Raw genomic sequence first — 26039 nt, 5'->3', positions numbered from 1 at the left:
AGGTACTCTTTAATTCTGTTTTTCCAACAGGGATGAGTTATATGCATTTATTGTCTGCTTGTGCTCTTCCCTATGCTAACCACCACATTCACCAAATGCTTACTATATATTGAGAATTTTGAACAAAATACTGAAAAGAGATCCCAAGGAGCCTCTACTCTAGTGGAGAAGACAAATAACTAGATAATTAAACTAGGGCATACAAGCATTATGAGACTGAAACCTGGACACCAGTGAGGACATATAGCTAAGCATGGCATCTAACCCAGGGTGAACGCTGGGTAGGGCAGAGGAGAGGGGAAGACTGCTCAGAATACATGATAATATTTTTAGTTTTAAAGCTGAATTCCCTTTATTTCAATGAAACCCATTTTCTTCAGATTTAGAAACTAAACTCGTCTTTTGTTCCACGAGTCTGAGATTTAATACAAAACAAGAAAGAGTTTATCCTATTGGCAGTGTTTACACAGTCTTACAAACTTCAGTCATAAACCTTAATCTTGGCTCTTCTTCCTGAAGAGACCAAATCATTGAGTGAATTCTCATAAACTTCAACTTCACTCATTCCTTTGAAGCTGCCCTCCAGAGTTCCTCCATTAACACTAACTTCTGAGAGCCAGACTGCAGGACTACATGTTTTTTCTACGCAGCTACAGCAGTTTGTAGGACAGGATACTGATAAAGTGAAAAGGGTGAGAGAATAATTTGGCTTGTAATAGTGAACACAGCAGTACAGAACTTTTAAGTACCGAATAACACTAAAATAAGTAAGGCAAAAAACACAGTAAATAAAAAGATAAACGGAAAGAAGCATCAAAACTTTATTGGTCCACTGACAATTCAAAGAGATACTCATAAAAGGCAGTGAAGGGAGAGGGGCTGAAAGGGGAAGGAAGGGAGGGAGAGAGAGTACTTCTAGTAAAGATGGTAAAATAAAGCTGAAACAGAGAAGTATCCTCCCCTAATTCTTAACAAATAATATAGCAGAGACCAGCAAAAAACTGAGTAGTACTGAATGAACAAGAATGAACAAGTAAAGGGTTGTACGTGAAAGTACAAAGCTCAAAAACTGGCAGCTAAAAGAAATAAATGGATTATGGAGTAGTGAAATGTTACTCCTAAATCCTATTTAAAAACCAATTACCCAAAGTAGCCAAGCTCAAATGGCTACATCCTGTATGATTCCAGTTGTATAATACTCTGGAAATGGAAAAACTAAAGTTACAGAGACAATAAAAAGATCAGCGGTTGCCAGGGGATCGTGTGGAAGGAGAGAGAGATGAAAAAAGGTGGCACACAGAGGATTTTTAGGGCACTGAAACTATTGCCTATGATGTAATGGTGGATATATAATTATGCATTTGTCAAAACTTATAGAAAATGAACTTGAATGTAAACTAGGGACTGATAAAACCCAGCCAATTCAGTGTCAAGTTCTATGAACTACAGGTTCTATGTTTTCTCTAGGAATAATTTTCCCACAGAAAATTTCCCAAACAATTCCCCAAATAATTTTCCCAATTTCTACTATGTCATATAGTTATAGCAGATAGGTACTTCATCAGATTTAGTTTAAATAGATAAATACATCTGGAAGATTTAACATTTACCTGCATCCAGTATGCCTTGTGCCAAAATAGCGCCAAACTTGGCCATGACATCGTCATGTTTATCATTGATAACTTTGGAATACAGCTGTCTGAACTGATTCACCTGAAGGAACATGCAAAAGAATTGTAGTCATATCATATTCATTTGTGGAGCCATTTCAGACCAGGGAATAGACTGTTCAAATTATAATGAAAATTGAGCTCTGAAATTCACAACATTCAAAAAGAGAAAGATACAAACCAGATATCAAGGCAGAAAATTTCCATGGTTGAAATCATGGGTGTTATGACTTTTCATAAGAACTGGAATACCAGTTCTGTTTTCAATCCTCATTCCCCAGTGGATGATTCAGACTCATGGAAATGCTGAATGTGACTTTGAATTGCACCACTGTTAGTCAGCAGGCTTAAACAGTTCAAGCGAACACTGAGGCTTTAATTGTACTGTGAATAACAGCTACTTTGCTTACCATCACCCTTATAGATTTCCTAGCAGGCATAATCCTTCAATTCTGTCTTCAAGTTAAGTACCCTTTAGTGAAGATGTGTGAGGCATATTTTGGATTTAGTGTATATTCACATCAAGATTTTCATTACGCACACATATTAATTTTTTGAGAACACGTGCTAACTCAGGGTGGGATTACTGGTATTTTTGTTTCTTTATTCTTTTCTGTATTCTTAAAACTAATATATATTATTTTACAATTAGAAAATAAATTTATAAAATACATGTTATCAATATATTTGTGATTGCTTTAAAACTGTGTGAGTGACAATAAGGGAACTATTTTATGCTTCTTCCATGTCTTATACTTCTCTGTTTTCCCACCCGTGCCTTTCAAGGGGTAGGCACCCAGGAAGAAGTCTGCCTATGCAAGAAGCACATGATCATGGAGGTCCCCAAATTTGCCCAAAGCAGAAAATAATGACTTTGAGTTTCCTAATATAATGACCTTACTTGCATGACATTCTTTCAGAATCTCTTCCCCGCTTCACCTGTCTTGGTCTTGGAAGCCATGCTGTGCAATGCAGGGTAAGAGAGAATCAAACAACCTTGGCTTATAAAGATCTCTCCTTCAATAAGTCGTTTAGGAAAGTTACTTAGCTTTTATGTGCTTCAGTCTCTTCATCCCTATAGGGATTATAGGATCTATCTTACACAGCTGCTGTAAGGATTATATGAGGCAATCTATATGTAATGTAATGTGTAAACAGTGTTTTATAATTCAGTTTAAGCAGGACTATCCTACCATACTGTGGCAGAACCCTACCAGTCCCCCTTGACTATTATCTCTGCAGCCTAATACTGCTAACAAAATGTGATGAGAAAAACAATGAACTCGCTCTGCCACTACCTAGCATATAACCATTAGTGAGCCATTTTCTTTTCTACGTCTTACTTTCTCTAACTATAAAACCAGCATGACTAGATCATCATAAAATTCCCTTCTAGTTCTAAAAATCCCAAGGTTTGATGCTTTTACTCTGGTTCAAAAGGTCAAATTCCTTTGATTCTGAACTTATTTTAGATGAACACTTACATTTCCTTATATAGGATGGAAATTTTATGTGCTTAAAGGTTTATGAAATATGTCATGAACTTATAAAAAGTAACACTGGACAAAGCACTGTATGTACATCATGAGGAAGAATTTAAATATAAAACTGTACCTAAAACAATAGGAAATCACATGTTCAGTGAAACTGAAAGGCAGATTAAAAAAAAATCAATACAAATATGTCATAGGACTCTCCAATTAAGTAGACTACTTCAAAGAGCTATTTCTTATTTATCATTTAAAAATTGTTTTCCTCACATTTTATTACTTATGGAGTAGTAATTCTCATGTTATGATTCTTCATAAAGAATTATTTTAGTAGGTTAGGAAAGTATCTTAAATTTGAAGGCAAGTTTGAGATCATATACTTCCTGTACATACGAATGAGAAACTGAAATAAGATAGGTGACGTGACTGGCCTGTTTGCGATCAAATAACTAACTGCAATCATGATGAGGATTATGATTTCTGGTTCAATTTCACTGTTATGAACAGTATGGTGCCTCCGGAGAAAGTATAATTTGTGGGAGAAAAATGTTTATTTCCCATTTTATATTACGAGTGTCTCACAGAAAAAAGACAAATTCTAGGCAATCCTGTGATCCATGCAGTCATTCTGCTGTATATGATTATCTAAAAATCCACCTTCTCCAAATTCATGCATTTTTAACATTCATCATATTTTTAAACTCTATACCTTATACTTTTGGGGGGAAAAAACACTTTCAGGAAAAAAAATGGGGAGAAGGAAATAAAGTTCTCTGGGGTCATTTCTGTTGGTACTTATCAGCTGGGTATGTTTCCTTTCAATTTTCATCTATTTTCCTACATAGAGAAATAAAGCAGCACATCAAGGATTAGTTTTTTTTTTATTTTTATTTTTTATTTTTTTATTTTTTTTTTTAAAGATTTTATTTATTTGTCAGAGAGAGAGGAGAGCGAGTGAGCACAGGCAGACAGAATGGCAGGCAGAGGCAGAGGGAGAAGCAGGCTCCCCGCCAAGCAAGGAGCCCGATGTGGGACTCGATCCCAGGACGCTGGGATCATGACCTGAGCCGAAGGCAGCTGCTTAACCAACTGAGCCACCCAGGCGTCCCAAGGATTAGTTTTGAAGTTGTCTTCCTTTTCTCTTTTTCTGCCATTACATCTGCTCTTATGACTTCAACTATAGGTATATAACTTCTTCCATGAAATCCTTGAGGTCAGATGAATTTTGGAATTCAGAATTTGTAAAGATAACATGGTCTATATACCATACATTATGTAATACTCAAGGGAGCATAAGGGCAATACCCTATAATCAAATAAATTAGTATTTCAGAAGGAGCTAAATGACTGAACATTAACACTAACTGGGATAAAGGCTATAAATGAGTTCATATTAATTCAAGTTTTACAGCCAAATGAGTCCTGAAAAATAAACAAATCTCTTTTCAGTTTTCAGAGCTTTTTGGATTTTAGAACTGCAGATATAGGGCTATGGACTTATGTAGTTTCTTTGTAGTTAGTTCCCAAATCTCTATCTTCAGTTCTGATTTTTTCCTTTACTCTCATCTTATTTCCAGCTGACTTGCTATCATCTCAAACTCAACATGCCTAAAACAAAAATTATCTTTATCCTTTTAAGATATTGTCAATATTATCATGATTTCCCCATTATCAATATACCAAATGATGTTTTTAGCTCCTTTCTCAGCTTTATGAGTATTATTTTGTTTATGGTAGTTGCTTGTAGCTCTTTCTTTCTATTATCATTGACACTGTTAGAGTCCAAGTTCCTACCTTAAGGCAACAGTACGGTAATACAGATTACCATTTATAAATGTGTTATGTTATAAACTATCACCTTAAAATATAAAATTTTATTCTTATAACTTCATCTTACAGAAGTTCAAAGACTTCTCCATAGAAATATTATAGGTCGCTATGATGGCTCACAAAAGCCTAATCGACTCAAATTGTGATTTTAGAACTGCAAAAGCTTATCAAGCTTGGCCAAACTTGGATCCTACTGCCAAAAGAGCACCTGCCAGTTGTGGTTACTTACCTACAGCAGATAACCCAAGGCCAGATGATATTAGGCAAGGAGGAGCATCAGAGTTTTTATTTTTACACTGCAATATTTTTTATCTGATTCTATATATGATAATTATGTATATGTTCAAAAATGCTAAAGGTGGATTTCACTTAATAAGGAAAACAAAAGACAGATCCTTCATAAAGAGTTGGGTTCTTGAGTGGAAACAGTTCAAAGGACCTATAAAAAGTACATTTCTCTAGTTAAAATGTTTTGAATCTCTGGTCTAAGGGCTTTCTAAATTGGGTTTGTAATCACTCAGGGATGTATACAATGTCCCTGGGTCTATTTTGTTGAGAGCGAGTGATCAAAAAAACTGGCAGAAGAAGAAAGAAAAGATGCACTGGAATTAACTTAAACTGATATCACAGTGTATACAGAACTAAGCATTAAGCAGCATTCTGCAAAAGGATGTGATGTATACCATGCTTACATAAATACTTCCTTTGGAACTTTCCATTGTGAATTTCACAAACTATCAGAGAATGTCCCTTATGGATTCCTCTGAGGGGTGGTTATAGCCTTGATGAAATTAGTACTTCATCTCCATTTTACTTCCACTTGATCTTGTGCAGTTTGCAACCATATACTAGGACTCTCTAGTCTTGAGAACTTACTTCTCTTTAAGCTTTTTTTTTTTTTTTTAAGATTTTACTTAGGTATTTATTTGAGAGAGACAGAGAGAGAGCACGCATGTATATGGAGGGGCAGAGGGGGAGGGAGAGAGAGAGAGAATTTGAAGCCAACTCTGTGCTGAGCACAGAGCCCGATGTGGGGGGCTCAATCCCATGACTGTGAGATCAGGACCTGAGCCAAAACCAGAAGTCAGATGCTTAATGGGCTGAGCCACTCAGGCACCCTTCTTCCAGCTTGTTAACAGCTTTTTCTTTTCAGCAAAATGTCACATATCATTCCAAAATAGTATCAAGTTGTCTTGTTAGCAATCATCAGATAAAAGGGAGATGATATAAACGAGAGCCCACAGAAGTCTTTATAGCATGCCTGATAGCAGAAAAAGATGAAATAGAACTCAAACTTTAAGAATTCATGAGCTGAGTAAACAATTTCCCTCTAAGGAACAGTGTTTCCTGAAAAAATACTGGAGTTTTACACTGGCATATGTAGCTTTGCTTTCATAGTCGGTAGCATACACATTTAACTTTTTTCTCATGGAGTTTACATTAATGGCAACAGCTAGAGCAGCTATAACTGCATTTCAGCATTCTTAATTAATACTCAAGATTCTGATAAAACCTGATGATGGAAGTGTTCCCCATGTATTCACATCAGCTAAGACAGTTCAAAGGCATTTTATGGAATGATTAAAAAATACTAATTATTTAAATTCTATATTTTTTCCACTTTTTCTAAATGTGAAAAAGTTTTATTAGAGTAAATAGTTGAATGCTTTTTCAAACTACACAGTCTACCCTACACCACCCCCATTCCAAAGGCCAGTGTTGATGCAGAGTTTATGGTTGAAAAATCAACAAACTCCTACAGCAGAAGATGAGAAGACAGTAAAACATTTGTCTGGTTTACAGTAAAATAACATGAAAGCAACATGGGAGGGCAAAGTGAGTAAATATCTATATATTACTGTTAGGGGAGGTGCACTCTATGGCCTAAACTTCCTTCTTTAACAACCTTACTCAATTGGATAACTGCCAGCAGATAAAGCTCAGATCAAAAGCAGAAATAAAAGATGCAAAAGTGGGGCACCTGGGTGGCTCAGTGGGTTGAGGCCTCTGCCTTCGGCTCGGGTCGTGGTCCCGGGGTCCTGGGATAGAGTCCCGCATGGGGCTCTCTGCTCAGCAGGGAGCCTGCTTCCCTTCCTCTCTCTCTGCCTGCCTCTCTGCCTACTTGTGATCTCTGTCTGCCAAATAAATAATAAAGAAAATCTTTAAAAAAAAAAAAAGATGCAAAAGCTATTCATATTGTAACTGATATATTTAAAAACAAAAGCTAAAAAGAAATGTGGACTCTCTGAAAAGATGTTTGCTCTAGAACATACAATATATGAAATAATATTAAAACAGAATGAGAAGGTGGGATTCTATTTTTGCAATAATCCAGTGTTTGGAAGTCTTAACAAATGATTTTGACACAGAGAGAGAGAGCAGCACTGGGAAAATGAAATAAAAATGATAGCAACTGCTTAGAAATGGGAATCTAGGGCGCCTGGATGGCTCAGTTGGTTAAGCAACTGCCTTCGGCTTAGGTCATGATCTTGGAGTTCCAGGATCGAGCCCCGTATCAGACTCCCTGCTCAGTGGGGAGTCTGCTTCTCCCTCTGACTCTCTCTTCTCTCATGCTCTCTCTCTCAAATAAATAAATAAAATCCTTAAAAAAAATGGGAATTTATTTTTTTTTAATTTTTTTTTTTAAAGATATTTTTTATTTGACAGAGAGAGAGAGAGGGTCACAAGTAGACAGAGAAACAGTCAGAGAGAGAGGAGGAAGCAGGCTCCCCACCAAGCAGAGAGCCCGACGCGGGGCTCGATCCCAGGACTCTGGGATCATGACCTGAGCCGAAGGCAGAGGCTTTAACCCACTGAGCCACCCAGGTGCCCCCCCAAAATGGGAATTTATTAAACAAAGTTCCATAAAATGAGAATGAATGATCAATGAGTTCTGGAAGTTTTGCTCTTCTCCACCCTCCCTTCCCCATCAATCTACTTTGCTGAAAATAAGGATGTTCTACATGTGCTTGATGAGGCAGAAGACAGTATGCCAATGGTTTTTCCAGTTGTCAATTTCTTGACTATTTTTCAAATAGAAGCAAAATTAATACAAAACTATTAAATGCTCTAATTTCAAGTAATGAATAAAAAGTTCTAAACCTATTATATAAGGTATACACACCTATTTCATATACGAAAAGTGATAATTTTTAGTACATGTGAATAAGATCGGTGCATTTTCTCAACAAAATGAGAAATTTTGGCTGAGGTGCTAAGATACATTAGATATCATATTCTAACATGATGTCTGCGAGAGTGTCATGAGGAAATTTTAAAACAGATATCTCAAAATCTGTGCTGGGAGCCATCTACAAGGTACCTATGAGAATTGGACTACAGTATGTGTGAGGGGGATTTCTGTGGGGAAAGCTGAGCTGTGGGTCTTTGTGCCTCACTCCAAACCTAAAGATGGGCTTCAGAGGGACCACGTGGAGAGCTTAATAAGATCAGTGGTCACTGTACACGGACATATGACATGAAAAGTTAAGAGAAATTAGCTATCCACTGAGGTACTAGCAGAGAGTGTGAGGGAGATGGAGAAGAGGAGGGAGAAGATGACAGAGAGAAGGAGAGAGAGAGGGACAGGGCAAGCAAAGCTACACTGAGAACCATATATGATACTCCTAATACACAGGACTGGTTCTGTGAGCAGATATGGGTCAGGAAGGAAAGAGAGCCGTCCTGGAGCCATGTGAATGTCTCCCAGGGGGGCAGTGACATTCTTTTTTTTTTTTTTTTTTTTAAAGATTTTATTTATTTATTTGTCAGAGAGAGAGAGAGCGAGCACAGGCAGACAGAGTGGCAGGCAGAGGCAGAGGGAGAAGCAGGCTCCCTACAGAACAAGGAGCCCGATGTGGGACTCGATCCCAGGACGCTGGGATCATGACCTGAGCCGAAGGCAGCGGCTTAACCCACTGAGCCACCCAGGCGTCCCAAGGGGCAGTGACATTCTAACAGAGAATCTGGATATACTCATTTCTAAACTGAGATTGTATATACCATATAAAAATGAATGCAAGACTTTTTATTACCTCAAAAAGATGAATCAAAAAGTCACGGACTACCTAAATTTGCATTCTCTATCAGAGGAACAAGTTATCCTACTAAACGCATTTTAAGAGGACAGTAGGAGGCAAAAATTAAAGTTCATTTTTATGATTTCATCAACCTGTAAGTTCTAATTTTTCAACTATAGCTAAATAGTTAAATTAACAAAGTGACTATAAATCTGTAAAAAATGCATTTAAAGAGTGTGATATAGTTAAAGTTGTCTCTTACCCACCTTTTTACTTCTTTTATGTTTGGTGTCCACTACATTTGAGGTAAAATTGTCCTTAAAAGAGGATAAGTTACTAAAGAAAAGCCTGAACCAGCTCTCTTCTGGAGAATTTATTTGTTTGCTCACCTTTGGACAAGTGATTTCAGTCTGCTGGATCATGATGAGAGCCGAAGCTATCAGAGCTCCTTGCCTCACATAGTTCACGGGGTCATTTGTCATTGGCTCTAACAAATTAATTGCTTCCTGAAAACATTAAAAAAAATTTTAAATTAAGCTGGTGTAGCTGGATTTTCAAATTAGTTACTATTATTCTAAGTCGGTACTTTCATCTAACATTGTAGTGAGTTCATTAAAGACTACTTGCAACTGAGTATGCTTTAAGTTTCAATACAGTTGACCATAAGTGAGAAGAATGGGTGTAGAATGGGTGCTCCTGTCTTGAGGTAAAAGAAGTCAAAAAGAAGGTAACAGGAAATGAGATTAATGTTTGATAAACACCTACTATTTTCCAGGTACAACAGTATTATATATGTTACCCCATATAATTCTATTAATCCTAAAACAAAAACAAATAACAACGTAAAACAATCTTTATAAACAAAGGAAACCGAGGTTAAGAAATTTGCCCAAAGTCATGTAAGCAGAGCACTCAGGCCTGTCTGACCCCAAAATCTGAATTAAGTATCCAACTTCCTTCAAATATTAGGTTAAGGTAATGTCTTTGATGATTTTGTAAGACCTAACTTAAAAAATTAAATCGATGTTTAATAGGATTCCTCAATATTATATTCTTCAGAATAATCGGTTCTATGAAAAAGGGATTCCTTGGTGAAATAAATTTGTTAGCTCTGGAGTACTATATATCACTGCCCCTTGCAGGTTCAAAATATATACAGCTTATCAAATACTCTCTGAATGCACACCACACCAAAAGATCCAGACCCTTATTAAAGAAATTACTCAAACTTTGTTTATCCCAGCATTTGTTCACTATATTTGACCAAGAACTCTTTCGCCCTATGTAAGTTCTGTTAACAATGTGCAGAAATTTTGTTAAGTGCCACTTTATAGCATTCCTTATAAGGTCTTTGGTAGATATAAATCCAGAGGAAAAAAGCAATGGGTTAACAAAATTATCAAATTTTTCTTTTTTTTTTTTTAAGATTTTTTTTTGACAGACAGAGACCACAAGTAGGCAGAGAGGCAAGCAGAGAGAGAGATTGGAGGAAGCAGGCTCCCCGCTGAGCAGAGAGCCCGATGCGGGGCTCGATCCCAGAATCCTGGGATCATGACCTGAGCCAAAGGCAGAGGCTTTAACCCACTGAGCCACCCAGGTGCCCCTCAAATTTATTTCTTTTCTTTTTTTTTTTTTTTTTTCAAAATTTATTTCTTAATACAGTATGCCAGTTTTTATTTATTTTATTTTATTTTTTTAAAAAGATTTTATTTATTTATTTGACAGAGAGAAATCACAAGTAAGCAGAGAGGCAGGCAGAGAGAGAGGAGGAAGCAGGCTCCCTGCTGAGCAGAAAGCCCGATGTGGGGCTCGAACCCAGGACCTGGGATCATGACCTGAGCCTAAGGCAGCGGCTTAACCCACTGAGCCACCCAGGTGCCCCATATGCCAGTTTTTAAATATCCTTTGTCTCAAGGCCAAGAAAGGAAAGAATAAGTTGAATTTTTTTTTTTTTTTGGCAAACAACTTCAGATTTCTTTAAATGTGGGTTCATTTATTTTAAAAATCAGAGCTGTTAACAGATAATACGTATAACAGATAAGTGTATTCTTTCTCCCCATTTCAGTGAAAGATGTCATGACATTGTGCAGAGTTTTTTAAACACACTCATAGTACTGTCAATACTTTTTATGAGGTAGTCATGATAAAAACACAAGCAAATTTCCAACTTAAAAGACACTAACTTGGTCTTTGAGGTATGTGATACAACCTCAAAGATACATTTTAGAACATAAAAAAAGTTTTGAGTTTTTAATAAATAAAAATAAGGCACCAAACCTTGGTCAGATAGGTATTGTTATATAGCTCACACAAACTATCTAGAAATAAAGCAGACCTGCTTAATATGAGTAATAAAAATTTTTCATTGAATTAACTTGTCAGATGCTGTGTCTCAAAGAACATTTGCTCCTAGACATCATATTAAGTTTACAATAATCTGGAAAGAAAAAAAAATCTAATATACATTTAACTTAAGAGGCTTAACATAAATGTCTACTGAAGATCTGAATGGGAAATACTTCATAAAACATCCAACATAATTTTCCTTTGTTTACAGAGCAGATGTGTTCCAGGAAAAAATGAAGGCCAATTTCTATAAGCTGTATTTTATAAACCCAATGATATTTCTAATAAAACTGAAGATACATTCTCAGGTAAGAAATCCCCCCTCCAAAAAAACACTTTAAAAACAAATCTCTGTGAGGACAGAGACTATGTTCAACTCGTTCACCATCATATCTTTAAAGGATCTTCCCTTCCAACACTGATTTGACAAATATTTACTGAATGCCTACTATGTGTCAGGTCTGACTTTAGGTTGTAGCAGTGAATATTCTGTTCTTAGGGACCTCACATTTCAGGGCAGAGACAGACAATAAATAAATAGGTGTAATAAAAATATCAGGTGGTGATAAGTGCTATGAAGAAAAAACAAAGCAGGGTAAGGAGATAAATGAGAATACCAGAAGGGGATGTTTCTCTACAAATTTTTATGCAATTTTTATCACATATAGTGAAAATGCCATTTTAATTCCTAGCTTAAGTAAGGTTTTATGTGACTAGAAAAAGTTATTTCTATCCAATACAATACTCTTTATTAGAGAAAAAGTTGAGCAAATTAAAATTTAATTCCTGGACTCAATCAATAAATAATTATGTTTTATTTTATTTTATTGTGGACAAGAAAGAATTAAAAAAATGACTCCTCTGATGTAAAGACACTGGGAGCATAATCTAGTTATACTCTTGTTCTTTATGTTCTCGTTCTCATTATGTTTGTATTCTCTCTCTCTCTCTCTCTCTCTCACACACACACACACACACACACACACACACCCATGCATGCACATATTCCATTAAAAGAAAAGTTCATGTTCTGGGGAGTGGTTAAGGTATGTGGGTTTGTGCTATGAAAGGCAAAAATGAGATGATTATGTCATTGCTGTGAATGAATACTTGTTTAAGCAAGAGTGCATTTCTTTATGAATCCCATGATGACTTTATTTCCTAGTCATTTGCTTGCCTAACCCGCTCTTGATTCTGTCACTTTTGAGGACTTAACAAGTATCAGGTTAACTATTACATTTGCGAGAACAATCAGGCAAATAGCAGTTAAATGATTTTCTTAAAACAAAAACAAAAAAAGAAGGTTAGCTGATTTGGGTGGTCTCATTCAAGAAGGTTGATTTCCACAATACTAATCATGCCAATTAAACATGTAAATTACCATGTAAAGTGACCAGAGTAATTCTTTAAAGAAAAAAAGTATTCTTTTTCTTTTTTTAAAGGAAATCAATGGTTTCAAAAAGAAATTCAATAGCATTGTTTCCATTACAGTCACCCACGCAATGTGGTGGTTTGTTCTTAACCAGCTTGGAGGAACCCAGCATGGTAAAGTGAGGAAGGTAGTTCTGGGAAGCTTAGTGAGACAAGTTAACTTTTATAGATCACACCATACTTGCATTTTTACGGTGTACCATTTACTTTTCTGCAAGGGAAAACAGTCTGGTGCCAGGAAAGAACTGACCCGACTGGCTTTGGGCTTTACCTTGTTTCCTGTACCAGCACAGCAGATGCCCAGGGCCATAGCAGCTCCATAACGCACGTGAGGATTGTAACTCTCTGACAACAATGAAACAACACTGGGGCACTGTTCAGGGGTCCTGATAAGAAACAGAGGAAATGAAGACAGTGTTAGAGGTAAAATATTTTAAATAAAGATGGAAGAATTTTAACCTTTTTTTTTTTTTTTTTTTTTTTACTTATGGGGAACAACAGTTCTATTTCACACAGAAGTTGGGAGAATAAAAAACCACCCATGGAATTCTAATTATTGATATTAAAAATCTATCTTCTGTATTCCGAGAATACAGAGAAAGAAAGCAGAATATAGCAGTGATTCCTCAACCATAACTCCGCATTAGACCAAGCATTACAGGTGTTCCTTTGTGCCTCCTCCATAATGGGTAATAACCATGAGGGTGTGGGGGGCACATAATGCTCTACATGGATCTTACTTTGTGTTTTGTATCAGAAGACAAAAGCTGTTATACAGACTCAGGGATGTTTCCAAAGCTGCACAAAAGATCTGAATTGCCCAGTATAACTCTGATTGAATATCAAATTGGTAAATATGCCTTGATAATGAAAAAATTCTGCTTTTTTTCTTTAGCAACTATTGTTGTGTTGATAAGGACAGAATTTTTTTAAAAAGTTTTATTTATTTATTTATTTGAGAGAGAGAAGAGAGCGCATGTGTTGAGTGTGGGAAGAAGCAGAGGGAGTGGGATAAGTAGACTCCATGCTGATCGAGGCCCACATCAGGCTCCCTGCTTGATGGGAAGCCTGCTTCTCCCTCTCCTGTTCCCCCAGCTTGTGTTCCCTCTCTCTCTGTCAAATAAATAAATAAAATCTTTAAAAAAAAATAAAAAAAAAAAGAAGAGAATGTAAGGGGAGTATCTGGGTAGCTGATAACGGTCTTAACCTGGGTGCTGTTATATTGTGTGTTCGATTGTGATTGTGAAAATTCACCAAGCTATAGGTTAATTATGTGCATGTTTTTGGATATACAGTACACTTCAGTAAAAACTGAAAGAAAAAGGCTACCCATATAACTACATTTAATAAAGTTTTTTTTTTAAACACTATCTTCTTGTGAATGAAAGCAGTTACTACCTACAGACCAATTCAAATGCATAACTCTGTTGGAATTGTCCTCCAGACTGAAACTCTAGTAAGTGGTAAATTCAAATTTCAAATGGAGTAGAGCCAAATTTATGAAAACGTGAAATTTTGCTATAAGGCTGGATTTCCTCCTTATAACAAGGTCCATCATTCTTTCTTGAAAATTTTCTCAGTTTGACTAAGCTTCCTAGTAGGAATAATTTGTAAGTTAATACTAACAGCAACAATATGGAAAAAAAAAGCTTGGTATTATAAAAGATGCAAATATTAAGAAACAGAAGATTTGCGTTCTAGTTCTAGTTTTGCTAATTTCTTAGTATGTCATGACATTAGGTAAGTCACTTTTTTTTTTATAATTAGAGATAACTTTTCTTTTGCTGGAATACATAGAATACATAGAAAACAAATTAGTAAATAACTGAAAATATGGCAAACATATATATATATATATATATATATATATATATATATACATCTTCAGTTAATGCACACTGACATAAATAACATTATATAAGAGGAAGCCATAAAGTAAAAAATCCATGTTCCAGTTCCTGTTTTGTCTCTAAAGAGCTGGGATAATTCAGATAAAGTTTAATAAACCATACACTCTGGGATCCCTTTCTATGTACAAAAAAAGAAGGAATGGGACTAGAAGTTCCATAATGTCTTTCCTACTTTATAATTCAAAGGCTTTTTAAATTTTATTAATTAATTAATTTATTTATTTAAAAGATTTTATTTTATTTATTTGACAGAGAGAGATCACAAGTAGGCAGAGAGGCAGGCAGAGAGAGAGAGGGAAGCAGACTCCCTGCTGAGCAGAGAGCCCGATGTGGGGCTCGATCCCAGGACCCTGAGATCATGACCTGAGCCGAAGGCAGCGGCTTAACCCACTGAGCCACCCAGGCGCCCCTCGAAGGCTTTTTAAAAAAAAAGATTTTATTTATTTATTTGTCAGAGAGAGAGAGACAGAAAGCACAAGCAGGGGAAGTAGCAGGTGGAGGGAGAAGCAGACTCCCCACCAAATGAGGAGCCCAATGCTGGGATCATGACCTGAGCCGAAGGCAGATGCTTAATCAACTGAGCCACCTAGAACTCCCCAATTCTATGATTGAGATTCTCTCCCTTTCCCTCTTCCCTGGCTCAAGTGTGCTTTCAAATAAGTAAATAAATCTTTAAGAAAAAAAAAAAAAAAAAAAAAAAAAAAAGAACCAACCATCAAAGGTTTTAAATCAGTGCTCATTGTTTCAGGACAGTTCTTTGGTGAGAAATATTCCTATGGAATTTAAAGCAACATTACATCAAAGAGGCTGCCGGAGAGTCATTCTGCAACTTGTAGTTGACAGTACCATCATTTAACTTTTATTTCGCACTCCTATTAGGCAAAGAACTTAAAGCTCGGTCCATAACTTGATACTCAAATCCTCTGACAAACTCAAGCATTTTGTCACCAAATTAATTACAAATAAAACCAATTCAAGAGTGTACATATCCTAAGGGCCAAGGCTGTTTTTTCTGTATTTTTTATCTTCCATAAATTATTAGCACAGTCCTAGATAGTAAAGATAAAATAACTTTTATTACTTAGTAAATGACAAAGTGAGCCAAACTATATTTAGAGACTTAACCATTAAGTATTTTCTACTAGATTCAGGACCTAATGGTTAACCTCTGGGGATGGGAGTGGCAGGGGCGTGGTGGAAGTTATGCCCTTCCCTGTTCCCCTGCCCACTTAAATTTATAATTCAGCTGTATAATTAAAAAAAAAAGAAAAAAAAGAAGGAAAATTTAAAAAGTACCTGTGTTGCTTCATAAGGGCTAATTGAGTGTCTTTTAATTTTATGTGATTTGAAGTTCTCAGTAGAGAGATCACATAGGTAAGGCCTAAAATACCCACAAAATAGGTACCTAATTCTAATTTGTTGTTTCAATAAAATTTCTTGGCTTGCCGCTACCAGTCAACTTTCCAACTTTACTATTTGTACAAACTTTCCACAGAGCAGGAACTGTACAAAGATATATGCACAAGTCACTGCCATATCATCTGACCATAAACTGCATATATGAACTCCTTTCTTTCAACATACTGGCTATTAATTACTGTTTCTTTACTAAATATTTTGTGTGATCTCAACATTAAACTCTATTAATAAATCAGATGCTTTCATCTGGTGTCTTTTTTCTAATCTATCTTTACTAGAAAAGGAAAAAAAATATAGCAATATATGTATATAGGCAGAAACACTGTTCTAGGCACATGGGGTCGATCACAGAGGTAATCTGGAAAGGCCATAAACCACAGGGGACCCCTTGGTAGAACTGTGAATTTCTGATTCAAACTAGGTGAATGCCACAGGATTAACATATGATGAAGGAATTAAGAATATACCCCTGCTGAGCTCCCTTATATTCTCTACTGAAAGACTAAATAATCTTAGTATTTTGGTAGGGAATTTCCAAGTACCTACTGATTGTCTTCAAGCAAATACACCACAAACACCTCAATCAACATACGGCAGTCCACACAGAGGAATAAGGGGCACCCCCTCCCCTACACTTCTCCCACCATGACAGTTCATTTATATAACCCAGGAAACTCACATCTTTAATCATTCTATTCCCTCATCCCCCATATCTTATCTGCCACCAAATCAAGTGAAACCCTTAAATTTTATTTGTTTCTATTGCCCGTTTCAGGCCCCAAACACCTCTCATTGAAGTAATAGTGACTCCTTAAATAATCTCTCTGTCTTCTTTTCCTTTTGCCCTCCTTTTGCTATGGTAGTGAGAATAACATGGGCTTGGAATCAGAAAGACTTGAATTCCAATTCCAGTGCAGCCATTTAATACTAGAGTGGCAATCACTAAATCTCTCTAAGCTTTAACTGTATTACCCATGAAATAGTATCTGTCCCACCTTACTCATGCTGGGGAAAGGTGGTGGTATGGTAGAGTAGAATACTATACCACAATCACTGAACTCTAAATGCATTACCAGAAACTGTCTTTGGATCAGAACCAGGAATGTGGCTACCCTAGCTGTAGTTTGGGTTCTTATTTGTAAAAAAGGGAAGGTAACTCAAGCCCAAACATTCATAGAAAATAATATAAAGTGAGTTGGATATTAAACCTAGAAAGCTGGTTGTATTCAGAGTCCTGACCTCCAGATCTCCTCACCAACTTTTTAAGGAGCTAATGCCAGACAAAACACTTACCCACTTGTCCCTCAGCTATAGCAAGGGCAGGAAATTCCAGGGAAAACTGACTCACACTGAAGAGCTTATTTTAAATGTATCTTAAAACTTCATTTATTTTATGATGCTCACTTGTTAAAAAAAGGTATTATACTTAGAATAGGATATTAACAGTTTCATGAGGTTCAGAGAAAATTTTGCAAGTGAAGCTTAATGCAGAGCTTTACCCAGTTGATTACCATAAAGACTAAAATAGGTTGTAAGGGCTATAAACTCAAAGAACATAAAAAAAAAAAAAATTCTTGTTAAGTTTCTCAGTCGGTAACAGTTCCAATGCTGACACATTCTTCAGTAAAGTGTTAAGACAAGAAACGATACATTTTTTAATTAGCTTAGACATTCAGTCCCTTCAAGAGTACAGTAAAACCAGAATATCTATGTTTGCTTTAATTTTTAGCAAATATCTCTAAAAGGACAAAAGAATTCTTCTAAGCAATGACTGGAATGTAAATATTCGCTGGAAGCAAAACTTTGGCACATTAATCCTTGTCTAAACATATAACATACATAAAATGTATGCATAAATATAAAAATTTAAAGTCACAGTTAATAAATGAATAAATGGCAAAACAATTATCACCACCACTTTGAGGCTTGGAATGAATTAATGGACCTCAGGATAATTATCAATGACTGCTAACATCACAAAAATAGGAACAAGTTGGCCTAATGTGCACTGCCAGCCCTGCCCCTCTAAAAAGGAGAAAGAGAGAGAGAGAAACTGAACCTCAGTGTGACCAAGTCTCGAGATCTATCAATTTACAGGAAATACAGAAGACCAAAAAGCACATTATATTATACATAGGGATGCAGGATGCAATTAGCAAAATCCCTACTGTGCAAACTTGAGTCATAATAACCTGGTTTCTTCAACAAATGAACTGCAAGGTGGAAACAAAAAGATTAAAAGAAAATACATCAAATCTTTAATAATAGTCCATAGGGTTTTCTTTCACTTATTTTAGATCATTCTAACACTACTTGAATCTTAGCTTACTTTTCCTTCTTTCTTTCCTTCCTTCCTTCAAGATTTTATTTGACACACAGAGAGAGATCACAAGTAGGAGCTCAACCCCCTACAACCCCAGACCATAAGTGGAGCCAAAACCAAGACTTCAACACTCAACATATTGAGCCACCCAGGTGCCTCTCCATGAACATATTTAGAAAAACAAATGTCTAGAAATTATCAAGTCACAGGAAAATAATGGATTTTGTTTTACTAAGTAGGGGGATGCAGAGAACAAGGAATTCAATAGTTTGGAAACCACTGTATTAGCATAAAATGTGTTATGTCTGACAGCTTTTTCACATATTTATGTTATGCTATTTAAACTTAAAAGTATATTTACTCAGACAATTATAAATGTGCTAGCTGCATTTCTTTTTAACAATGGAGCTACAGGTGGTGGGAACTCTAAGAACTTTTTTTGTTCCTTATTTTTTGGCTAGTTTATAAAAATAAAAAGGTGAATATCATTAGGTTAAAAAAAGTGGGGAGAGGGTGCCTGGGTGGCTCGTTGGTAAAGCAACTGTCTTTGGTTTAGGTCATGTTCCCAGGGTCCTAGCAGAATGGAGCCTACACCTGCCCCAATCAGGCTGCTTCTCCCTCTCCCTCTGCAGCTCCCTCCTGCTTGTGTGTTCCCTCTCTGTCAAACGGATAAATAAAATCTTAAAAAAAAACAAAAAAAAAAAGGCGGGCAGAGATATATTGAGTTTTATTTTCATTACAATATAAAAGAAATGCATCAAATATTTATTATCAGGAAAATAACTGAGAAAGAAGAAAGCAGTTTTGTTTCCCCAGCATACTTTTATCCCACGAACCTCTATATTCCAAGCTGCTGCTATTCGTGGATTTTCACTTTATCAGTTTAGATATATCTACTACATGTGAACTATCATAAAGAAAACAAAACAAAATTACACAGATCCTGCCCTAAATCATACAAATTTAGTCCTACTTTAATATATATATATATTTTAAATCATTTTACTAGACTTCAGATAATGAAAAATAGCAATAGTTCTAGATAAGCTTTTGCTTTATTTCCAAACAGACTGTTTCTTTCAGGTGCTACCAAAATAGGGCAAAAATATCTCAAAAGATGAGAAGAAAGTAAATTTGTAAGATTTATACAAAGAATTCTACTTCACCATAATAAGAAACATGGCTCTTAAAAATATCAAATTGCATTCCTGGACCTACAGAAATCTGTAATATTCAAATCTATAATATTCAAAAAGTTATAGTATTATCAGCACATTCCCACTACCCCTTAAAATGAGCAAACCAGGGAAAGTCTTACAGTGTGAGTGAGAGATTATACACTTGTAGATTATTAAAGTATTAATATTTCCTTGATTTTATAAAAATGAACATAAATATACTTCAATTCTCAGAAAGTTTAATTCATTTCTGGTATTTAAATAACTGTCCTAATAATAAAGGTCTACTTCTAATAGCTGATTACAGTGATTACTGAAGACTTCCAGAGCTGAGCAAATAGAAATAAAATATTTGGGTCTTTTATGATCAACTGTAATTCTAGATATAAGAATTCTTTTGATTAAAGACATTTCATGATATCGGGACGCCTGGGTGGCTCAGTTGGTTAAGCAGCTGCCTTCGGCTCAGGTCATGGTCCCAGCGTCCTGGGATCGAGTCCCGCATCGGGCTCCTTGCTCAGCAGGGAGCCTGCTTCGCCCTCTGCCTCTGCCTGCCATTCTGTCTGCCTGTGCTCGCTCGCTCTCCCTCTCTCTCTGACAAATAAATAAAATCTTTAAAAAAAAAAAAAAGACATTTCATGATATCAAGTTGTACTATAGAGTTTCACCGATATTTTAAAAAAATATCTTATTCTTTTGTCCTTGACAAAAGTGGATAAAGTCATGACCAGCTTTCTTTGGCGATAACAACCTGGCAAAAACCGTCAGAATGAACTCTGAAAAAAATCTAAGGAAAAACTTACAACAACCATGGGTCAGCTTAATGAAGCACTGTTGGAAGAGAGTGCTGTGATATTGGAAACTGCCTATCTACCACCCTACTCTGAGACTGGTGGTGTCAGTGGAGAGGGCAGCCTGTGTCCTAGCACAGCTGTTAATGAGAGGGAGCAAGACAGACTTTATTCTCACAGAATTGAGAATAAATTGTGTTTCAACCTGCCTGGTGGCTCCTTGAAGCACCAGTGCAATAGCCTGCCTTTATTTCACCAAACTTAAGAGAACTCGCAGGCCTGGAGCAGCTTGCCAGGTGACATTTGTTGAAAACATGTAAAGGCAAAAGTAATGGCCATGGGAGCCTGGGGCGTGGATTAATGGTTAATCTAGGCAATAAATGGACCGAGAAGCTTGGGAAGAAAGAGGCTGGGAAGAGGAGATATGTGGGGTTAATAAGGGCTTTAAAAGCTGCCACATACACCGAGGGAATTGCGAATACCACACGCGTACTCAGGGTTAGACGCTTGTCCAGGAAAGGCCTGAGAAGACTCGAAACGTTCACTCCCGGCCCTGTACAAGCAGGAAGCAAAGGCTAAGGCAGAGTAATCAGGCTAAGTTAAAGGAGTGTCCCAACAAAGCCAATCTGCAAGGACTAGGAGAATCTTTTCCCTTTGCCCTTTCTTTTTTTTCCTTTTCTTGGCTCCAGGCATTTAAGGAAACTGTCAAAAAACCCCACTAGCTGACCGCTAGGCTAACATAACACAGAGCTGGAGGAAGAGGCTTATAACCCACTGAGCCACCCAGGTGCCCATATAAAACTACTTTTAAAAAAGTCACCAAAGGGGCGCCTGGGTGGCTCAGTGGGTTAAAGCCTCTGCCTTTGGCTCAGGTCGTGATCTCAGAGTCCTGGAATCGAGCCCCGCATCGGCCTCTCTGCTCAGCAGGGAGCCTGCTTCCTCCTCTCTCTCTGCCTGCCTCTCTGCCTACTTGTAATCTCTGTCTGTCAAATAAATAAATAAAATCTTAAAAAAAAAAAAAAAGTCACCAAACAATCCACAAGAAGCAGCAATAATAAACCCCTGGAAGGGGGGGGGGCAGAATCTGATTTCCTTTGTTGCCACACTGTAATATTCAAAACATCCAGTTTTCAACAAAAAATTAAGAGTCATGAAAAGAAATAAGGAAATACATAAAGCCTATTCACAAGAAAAAAAAGAAATTAATAGAATGAGTCCCCGAGTAAGCCCAAGTATTGGACTTAAGCCATCTTAAATACATTCAAAGAGAAAAAAAAAAGAAAGGCAAATAACTAAATAAAACAGGAGAACAATTCCTCATCAATTCAAGAAAAATCAATAAATAGAAATTATATATAGATACACAAAATCAAACTCTGGAGCTGAAAAGTAAAAGTGAAATGAAAAATTCACTAGAGAGGGTTCAACAACAGAACTGGATAGGCAGAAGAATCAAGTTAGGTAAAGTGACAATATTAAATTAAATTGAGAATTATGTTAGGTGAACTGAGATTATCTAACCTGAGGAGCAGAAAGAAAAAAGAATTTTACAAAATGAACAGAACCTTAAAAACCAGTGGGACACCATCAAGCATACCAACGTTGCATAGATGGGAGTCCTAGAGGGAGTGAGAGGAAGAGAGCGGTAGAAAGAACAATTGAGGAAATAATGGCCAAAACCTCCCAAATTTTGATAAAAGACTAGAAACTCAACAAACTCTAAGCAAGATAAACTCAGAGACTAGTGATCAAAGAAGACAAAACCTACATTCTAGTAGGAGACATATAATCAAAAATAAATAATAAACTAAGTAAAAATGTGAAGTACTAAAGAGAACAAAAAAAGGAAATCAAGGTAAGGGGTATTGGAAGAGACAGGAGAGGAAGGTTTAACAGTACCAATTAGGGTAGTCAGCATAGGCTTCAATGATAATGTTTTTTTTTTTTTTTAAGATTTTATTTCTTTATTTGACAGAGATCACAAGCAGGCAGAGAGGCAGGCAAAGAGAGAGGGAGAAGCAGGCTCCCTGCTGAGCAGAGAGCCTGATGTGGGGCTCGATTCCAGGATCCTGGGATCACGACCTGAGCCGAAGGCAGAGGCTTAACCCACTGAGCCACCCAAGCGCCCCGATAATGTGGTATTTAAGCAAAGACAGGAAGGCAGTAAGGAAGCAAGTCACATGGCTAGTAGGGGAAGAGTGTATTATGTATTAGGTAGAGAAAATACCTCATTAAAAGCCCAATGATAAAGCAATGCCAGGCATGTTTGAGGAACAGCAGAGGCCAGTGGTTTGAGTGTGGTGAAGAAGGGGAAGAATAATTGAAACTATGGCTAGATCATAAAAGCTTTATAGGAACTTTATAGGCCAGGGGGTTACTGGAACTTTGCCTTTTATTATGAGTGAAATAAAGGGCCACTGGAGGATTCTGAGCAAAGGAATATGATCTGCCTTGTTTAAAAAGGGTCATTTTGGCTGCTTTACTGAGAACAGAGGGCAAAGGCAGAATAAAGAAGAGTGATTAAGAGGCTACCTAGAAATGCAGTCAAGATATGATGGTGACTTAGGGGAAGTCTTGGTATATATGGGTTTGGTGTATATATACATATAGAGAGAGAGAGAGAGAGAGTAGAACCAACAAGATTTCCTGAAGGAAAAAAAGTAGAATATGAGATAAAGAGACTGGGAAGATGCAACTGCCTTTATCTGAGATAAATAGACCAATATATAAAGCAGATCTGGAGACAGAGAACATAAGTTCAGTTTAGACAATCTGAGTTTGAGATGTTTTTTAGACATCTAAGGGAAATACTGAGTAGGTGATCAAACAAGAGTCTGGAGTCTAGGCTAGAGATAGAAGTTTGGGAGTTTCAGTATATAGATGGTATTTAAAGCCATAAAAGTATATAGGATACCAAGTACAGACAGGGGAGAGAAGAGATCCAGAAATGAACCCCCAAGAAGGTTAAAGATTAAGAGGCTGAGGAGATGAAACAGAACAAGGAGACTAAAAAGGAACAGTCAGTGAGGCAGGAGAACATCCATGAGAGTGTGATCTACTGGAAGCCAAGTGAAGCTATTTTACGGAAGGGGAAATGATCAACTGGGTCAGTTGCTGCTATGAAACAGGCAGAGCAGGTTATGTCACCTTATTACAAATGCAGAAATCAAAGCTCAGAGAAAGGTCTCCTAACCCTTAAGGATTCTGCCGGTCTACTTTCATGACCACGAATCATAGTCATTAGGCTGGAAATAGAGTTTTAGTTTTAGGGGCTTTCTTCAACAAGTTAATGGAAACTATGGGTGAATGGAGGAAAACAATAACGAGGGAGATGAAGTCAACAGAGGACAGGAACCTGGGAGGTATCTGCATATTAAAAGGGTAGAAGAAGAGTTAGAAAAGATTCTTTAAGAAAGACAAAGAACCAGGATGGAATGTCTCTGAAGGCAGGAAAAGATAAAAGCTTTAAGAAGAAATGCTTAGCCAACAGAGCTGAATACTGCAACAATCTATTACTGGTGTTAATAATGGAGTTTTTAAGAGTTGTTTTAGTAGAACATTGGAGATAAAAATCTGATCATAAGGATTATAGACTGGGTGGGTGATGAGAAGAGAAAAAGATAGGCAATTCTTTAAAGAAGTTTGATGATGAAGGAAAGAGACTCAAGGGATAACGAAATGTTTAGTTTTCATTAACTAGAAATCTGAGCATGTCTGCAAGAAAGATACTAGAACTGAGGAACTGAATATTCAAGGCATGGATTCTATGTGTGAAAAAGATACTATATTCAGCAAAATTGCAAAGAATATAATAAAGAGTTGGGATCAATAACTTAAATGAAAGTTGTGGAAATGTCAATGTAATCCCAAAGGAGAGGATGGATTGAAAAAAAAAAAGACACTTCAGAAAGATTAAAAAGTAATAGCACTTTCAGACTGGTCTAATCTTTCATTAAAACATAGATAAAATCTGTTGTTGGGGGAGAGTGAGCAGAGTCTAAGAAGAACAGATTAAATTTGGAAGAAATATTTTTAAAATTTTAGCTCTTTTGCTGATATGAGTAAGAAAGGAATGGAAAGAAAAAAAGCAAAAAAAATTGAGTTGCTCTGTGGGACCTGTTAAAATGAGCTAGTTTTAGCTACCACGTCTGCATTATAATGATCAATATACTTGCTTGTATCCATCTGTAAAGGCCTACTTAGCCAGAGGGAGCCATTTTGTTGTTTATGCAATAAATTTAGATTGACCCTGGCCCTCCCAGAGGAACTTACTTAAAAGCAAGTCCGGGAAACTAGTCCCAGGTAACAAAGCCCAAATACAAGGGTGGGTCAGACATCCAATCAGTGAGGCGCGCATACTGTCTCCCTAGCTACCAAGGAGAGTGGGCCCTGCCTTTTGGGTGCCAATTCTTTTTTTTTTTTTTTTTAAAGATTTTATTTATTTATTTGACAGAGAGATCATAAGCAGGCAGAGAGGCAGGCAGAGAGAGGAGGAAGCAGGCTCCCTGCTGAGCAGAGAGCCCGATGCGGGGCTCGATCCCAGGACTCTGAGATCATGACCTGAGCCGAAGGCAGTGGCCCAACCCACTGAGCCACCCAGGCGCCCCTTGGGTGCCAATTCTGACCAAGGTGATAGGCTAATTCAAATATCTACTAGGGTAAATTGAAATTCAATTGGCCACCCGTGTGTGACCTAGCATGACTGTGCAGTTTTCTCTGTGTGTTACAATCTCATTGGCCACCTGTGTGTGGCCAGGCTCAACCACATGGCCTTTACTCTATAAAAGTTAGTCTGTGAGGCTAGGAGGGGTTGCCCTCTCTGTAAGAGGCAGCCCCTACCAGTCAGTTTGATTCTCGATGCTTGGCATGAAATAAAGCTTTGCTTGACCTTCGCTTTGTATCAGTCTCGCTCCTTTGATCACGGACCCATTATTGGGGGACCTAACACGTCTATGAGATAAATTACACAAGGGCAGAAAATGTTTATCCTGTTCATCACTATATTGCCACGAGCAAATGAACTCAATGAATAGTTCACAAAGAAATGAGTATGTCCTGGACACAATCCCTATATTGCCAAAAATTCCTTAATGGCTAGTGTTTGATAATTATGATTGAGAGATAAAAAAATGTTCTTGGTTGGTATTTGTCTTAGACCTATAAATTAGACTGCCCTTTTAAGTCAAAGACAGAATATGTTCAATAAATTAAAAAGGCATCAGGACAAAAGTTATCGTTTTGGATAAAATGCAGGAATTAAGTTTTCTGGTTATGGTCAGATTAGAGTCTGAGTCTGAACTTCAGGCAATTTTAGTAAGAATTTATCTGGAGTTCTTGGTAAATGAGATATGTTACACAAATAAAGTTTCTAGATATTTGAAATTTAATTCAACTGTTAAGAATCATACTTTTATATATTTATCATTGTGGATGGCAATCTTTTAAAAAATGCATTTCATGTATTCCTGCCATCTAAAACAGAACCGAATAAAAATTATTTAATCTTTTCTTCAATATGTGGAAGTCATCCCTCTGGTATCAATTATTATACCACATAAAATTGTGACAGCCTGGGTTACAGGAGAGCTACAAGCCTCTACACTGAGTAGACCTACATGTCTATACTTCTTAC

The 26039-nt window shown here is 36.8% G+C and overlaps 1 protein-coding gene across 1 annotated transcript in view; it reads right to left on the bottom strand.

Moving 5' to 3' along the window:
* PSMD1 (proteasome 26S subunit, non-ATPase 1) overlaps positions 1-26039 on the bottom strand; it is a 95546-nt gene that overhangs the window by 12925 nt on the left and 56582 nt on the right. The window contains exons 17-19 of the mRNA XM_047721303.1: positions 13058-13172; positions 9399-9515; positions 1611-1713 (exon numbers count right to left, since the gene is read on the bottom strand). Of these exons, the coding sequence (XP_047577259.1) occupies positions 1611-1713; positions 9399-9515; positions 13058-13172 (335 nt within the window). The remainder of the gene's footprint in view (positions 1-1610; positions 1714-9398; positions 9516-13057; positions 13173-26039) is intronic.

This window comes from Lutra lutra, chromosome 3 (assembly GCF_902655055.1).
Source record: "Lutra lutra chromosome 3, mLutLut1.2, whole genome shotgun sequence".
In the NCBI taxonomy this organism is placed as follows: Eukaryota; Metazoa; Chordata; class Mammalia; order Carnivora; family Mustelidae; genus Lutra; species Lutra lutra.
The sequence above is the reverse complement of the archived record's forward strand: the minus strand, read 5'-3'. Positions and strand labels throughout refer to the sequence as shown.